This window comes from Fulmarus glacialis, unplaced genomic scaffold, assembly GCF_000690835.1.
Source record: "Fulmarus glacialis isolate BGI_N327 unplaced genomic scaffold, ASM69083v1 scaffold17815, whole genome shotgun sequence".
NCBI lineage: Eukaryota > Metazoa > Chordata > Aves > Procellariiformes > Procellariidae > Fulmarus > Fulmarus glacialis.
The window spans coordinates 11,145-15,592 of NW_009215136.1; the positions used below are offsets into that span (position 1 = coordinate 11,145).

The 4,448-nt window shown below is 58.7% G+C and overlaps 1 protein-coding gene across 1 annotated transcript in view; it reads left to right on the forward strand.

The window, feature by feature from the left end:
• The window catches only part of LOC104077563 (catenin delta-1-like), a 15,732-nt gene that overhangs the window by 4,290 nt on the left and 6,994 nt on the right, over positions 1-4,448 (forward strand). Inside the window, 2 exon segments of the mRNA XM_009578844.1 lie at positions 3,443-3,906; positions 4,020-4,203. Coding sequence (XP_009577139.1) covers positions 3,443-3,906; positions 4,020-4,203 — 648 coding nt within the window.

The window sequence follows — 4,448 nt, forward strand, 5'->3', positions numbered from 1 at the left end:
AGCCTGTCTGTGGAGCGGCTGCCCCACCAGGCTGCGGCTGCCCTTCAGCAGTCAGAGCAGGGTCTTGGTGGTCCTTTTACCGCCCTGCCAGGCACGCGGCCGGGCATCCTGGGATGTTGTGTGCCTGGGGCCATGACTCCTGTAGACTGGTGTCTTGTGCCAGCTGTGTCTCTTGCACAAACACCGCTGCTGTGTGCTAAGCCTCTCAGCCTGCTCTGCTTGCTGCCTGGGCTGTCAAGCGGGATTTGGGGCAGTGCTGGAGGCGGGCTCAGAGGGTGGTAAGGTAGGAATGGAGCGAGGGGCTGAGCCTGGGTCCCAGAGATGGGGAGAGGGCTGTGTCAGTAGACTAGGATGGATATACATCTCCTGAGAGCCCTGGGAGCAGGAGGGCAGGTAAGGCTGAGCACAGGCTGCTTCAGCTCCTAGGGCATAAAACAGAGGCAGGAGGGAGAGACCTGAGGGAAGGGAGGCTCTTGCCAGCCCCTGCCAGAGATCCGCCCGTCTCGAGGCACGTACTGTAAATCCACGGTACCTCTTGGCTGCTGAAGGGACTAAAGGAGGAGCTTTGTCCTTCCAGCTTGTGCCAGCACAAGTGTTTCTGTTGCTGTGCTGAACCAGTTAGGGCAGTTGTTCACCCAGATTGATTTCCCTGGCCCGCCTCACCTTGTGAAGCTTGGGCAGGCAAGGCTGCTGCCCCCGCTGCCTGCACCGACTCAAGCAGCCTGCAAGAAGCCAGTGTTAACAGTTTTGAGCACGTGGCCGTCATGGCTAGCCCCTTGGAGAGCAGCTTGGGCGGAAGGGGTTAAGCAGGCATGTCAGACCCATGGCTGCTTTGCTCTAGCCTGGGGCTGCGGAGGGAGTGAATGCCAGTCAAGACAGAAGGCTCTGGCTTGCAAACCTTCCCTGGGTTCATGTCCTGCCCAGCATGCAGGGGCAGGAGCCCTCCCTGGATGGCCTGGTCTGAACTGCTTAGCTTTTGAGACCACGAGTCCTCTCTGCTGGGCTGGATGGTGTCCGTGTTCCTTCCGCCCCTCCGGATCCTGGAGGACAGGAGTTACAGGAGCCAGGTGCAGGAGCTGCAGCCGGGTGGGAGGCTGAGGGAATTGAGTCACAACAGAAGGTCCCACTTTCAAGCACGGCCAAGGAGCAGCCCTGGTGGAGATGTCACCTTGTCCTGCAGGGATGGTGCAGGGTTTGGAAGATGGGTTGGTGTGGCCCATGAGCAGGCTGTCCTTCCCCAGGCAGACTGATGAAGATCGCAGCAATCTGTGGAATCCAGGTGCTGTTGAGCTTGGCTTGTTCCCTGCCTTCTCAGTTACCATCCATGCTCAGCTGCCTGGCTTGCAGGAATGGGAACAAGCGAGATCAGCATCCCCCCTGCCTCAGAGATGTTTGTCTTGAGCAGGGGCCTGGCAGTTAATGACTTCCTTCAGGGAGGCAGCTTGCCAGGCACGCGGGAGATGGCGTGCGTTGAGCTGAGAGACGCAGCGTGTGCTGGCTGCCGTTGGCCGCAAAGCACGCGGGTCCCCTCTCCTGTGGCTCTTCTCGGAGCTCCCCCTCTGCAGGGGCAGAGGGAAGGGGGAGTTCAGCGGTAGCACAGGCTGTGCTCCCCGCTCCCTGCCAGCCCCATCTCACCTGGAGGTGCAGGGGGGGATCCAGCATTGAATGACCCTCGTGGCTGGGCAGGAGCTCCCTTTCAGGGCACGTGAGTCTTGGCATGGGAGCGAGGTCAGCTTCTGGCTGTGTTGACAAGCATTGGGTGGCTTGTTTGCAGCACTGGCACTCGGCTGCATCTTGCTCCTGCCTTGTCCTGCTGCGGGGATGGTGTTGGTGGTTGGTGTGGTGCGCTGAGCACTGCGCCGCAGCAGTGGGGAGCGACTCCCCAGAGCAGGTGGGCTCCTTGGCATCTCTTAGTAGCCAGGCTATGTGGCAAGCAGCACATTTCCCCATCGGGACATGCTGAAAGCCAACCTTGCAGCCCACTGCCACCATCTGTGGTGGCGCGGTGTGGGCAGCTGCGCAGCAGCACCTGAGGGGGATGTGGCTGTGAAATGGCTGCCACCTGGAGTTGGTGGTTTTGGCAAGTCCTGTACCAGAGGCTGGAGGGGAAGCGGCGGCATAAGGAGCAGAACCTGCTACCTTTGTTGCAACTTCCCCTGCGTGCCCAGGGGCAGGGGGCTGCTTGCACCTGATTTGGGAGCTCAGAAAGTGGCTGAGCAGTCCCCAGGGCAGATGTGAGCCAGAGGATGCTACCTCATCTTGGACCCTGGTTGTGCGTTCCCAGTGCCCTGGCACAGCAGGGGTGACAGCAGTGGTCAGGCCCCTCTGTTTAAGTGCCAAGTCCCCTCCCATCCTCTTCTGTTGGAAATCGTTGGATTCCTCTGCCTGGGTGGGGGAAGGATTATATTGCCAGTGACTACAAAAATAGGGTGAGAATCTGGGATTTTGTGTGGTGTATGTTCTGAGGGTGTTAAATGTCACCTTGGTGCGTGGGGGACTAGTTGCATTTTCTTGCAGCTTCCATATGCTTGTTGGGGCTCATTCCCAGTGCTGCTAGGTCTGTGGGTGAACTATCCCTCACCAGGGCAGGGGGTGTGGGACCAGAGCTCTTCCCTGTGCCTGTGCTGGGAGCAGTGCGGTTGATCCCTGGAGCCCAGGTGTCTCTTGATGCTCGACTAAGCCTGTCCCCTGGGCAGCAGTGCAACTTGTGTATATTGCCGGGCACCTGCAGGCAAAAGAGTTTGAGCCCCATCCTGGGTAAAATTCTTTGTTCTAGCTCTGATGCTCTGAAATAATGGCAGTGGCTTGGTCTGGCAGCAGTCTGTGTGTCCTGGGCTGCTGTGGGGCAGCTGAGGTGATGGGGTGCAGTGTTGGATACAGCCAGACGGTACAGCAGAGAACTGGATGGCCTGAAACTGGACTCCGGGTGCTTGCTGCACCCATGCAGTGCTGGTGTAATGGGCCTGGGGAACTCCTGGGTGATTTGCTCTCCCAGCAGTCTGTTGTGGTATGAACTTGCCCTCTAGTGGCTGCAGGCCCAAATAGTAGGTTTTTTTGTGCCTCCGAGGCCGGCTCCTGCCTCCGTGGAGGTTATGCAGAGACCAGGATCCTCTGATCCAAAGCTAAACCTGGTGGGTAGGTGGAAGGGACTGGAATAGCTGTTGACACTGCCTTCTCCTGAGGAACAACCGCCTGCTTCCTGAGCAGGCCTGGGGATGCATGGGGGGTGGCCTGCAGCTGGACCCTGTGTGGGGAGCAGGAAGGTGCCCCAACACTGGCTCCCAGCCCTTGACAGAAGTCTGCCCGGTGCACTCCAGCAGGGTAGTGGTAACTAGACACCGTATGCGCTTCAGCCTATCTTCTGGTGGGTTGGAGGGGGCACAACATCCCCCCCACTCCCCGGTCTAGGGCTCGTGCTGATGCCTGCTGTCTTCTCTCCTAGGAGTTATGAAGACATGCTGGTGGATGAAGTGGCCCCCGACCGGTACTACTGGGCCCCCCTGGCTCAGCATGAGCGGGGTAGCTTGGCTAGTCTGGACAGCCTGCGGAAGGGAGGTCCGGCCCCCGGTAACTGGCGCCAGCCAGAACTGCCAGAGGTAATAGCCATGTTGAGCTTCCGGCTGGACGCCGTCAAGTCCAACGCAGCCGCCTATCTGCAACACCTCTGCTACCGTAATGACAAGGTGAAGACGGAGGTGCGCAAGCTGAAGGGCATTCCCGTGCTGGTGGGATTGCTAGACCACCCTAAGAAGGAGGTGCACTATGGTGCCTGTGGAGCCCTCAAGAACATCTCCTTTGGCAAGGACCAAGACAACAAGATTGCCATCAAGAATTGCGATGGGGTACCTGCTCTGGTGCGTCTGTTGCGGAAGGCCCATGACATGGACCTCACGGAGGTCATCACAGGTAATGGCTCCAGGGAGGAAAGGAGGGGCTGATCTGTTGGGTGAGGGATGCACAGTGCAGGTTTTTTAAGCCCACATGGTCTGATTGATCACCTCCTGCTTGTGGCATTGCAGGAACACTGTGGAACCTGTCCTCACACGACTCCATTAAGATGGCCATTGTGGATCATGCACTACATGCCCTGACTGATGAGGTTGTCATTCCCCGCTCAGGCTGGGAGCGGGAACCCAATGAGGACTCAAAACCCCGCCATATCGAGTGGGAGTCGGTGCTCACCAACACAGCTGGCTGCCTTAGGTATGGGAAGGGGGGCAGAGAGCTGGCGTGGGTTGGGGCTGCTGTAATGCTCCTGCTAGCTTTCTGGGATTGCTAAAGGAGGTTTGCAGAGGAGTTGCTCTCCTAGGACAACTACTGATGATGTAGTCCTTGATTGCAACCATATCCTGGGCCGCATCAAAAGAAGGATGGCCAGCAGGTCGAGGGAGGTGATTCTGCCCCTCTACTCTGCTCCGGTGAGACCCCACCTGCAGTGCTGCGTCCAG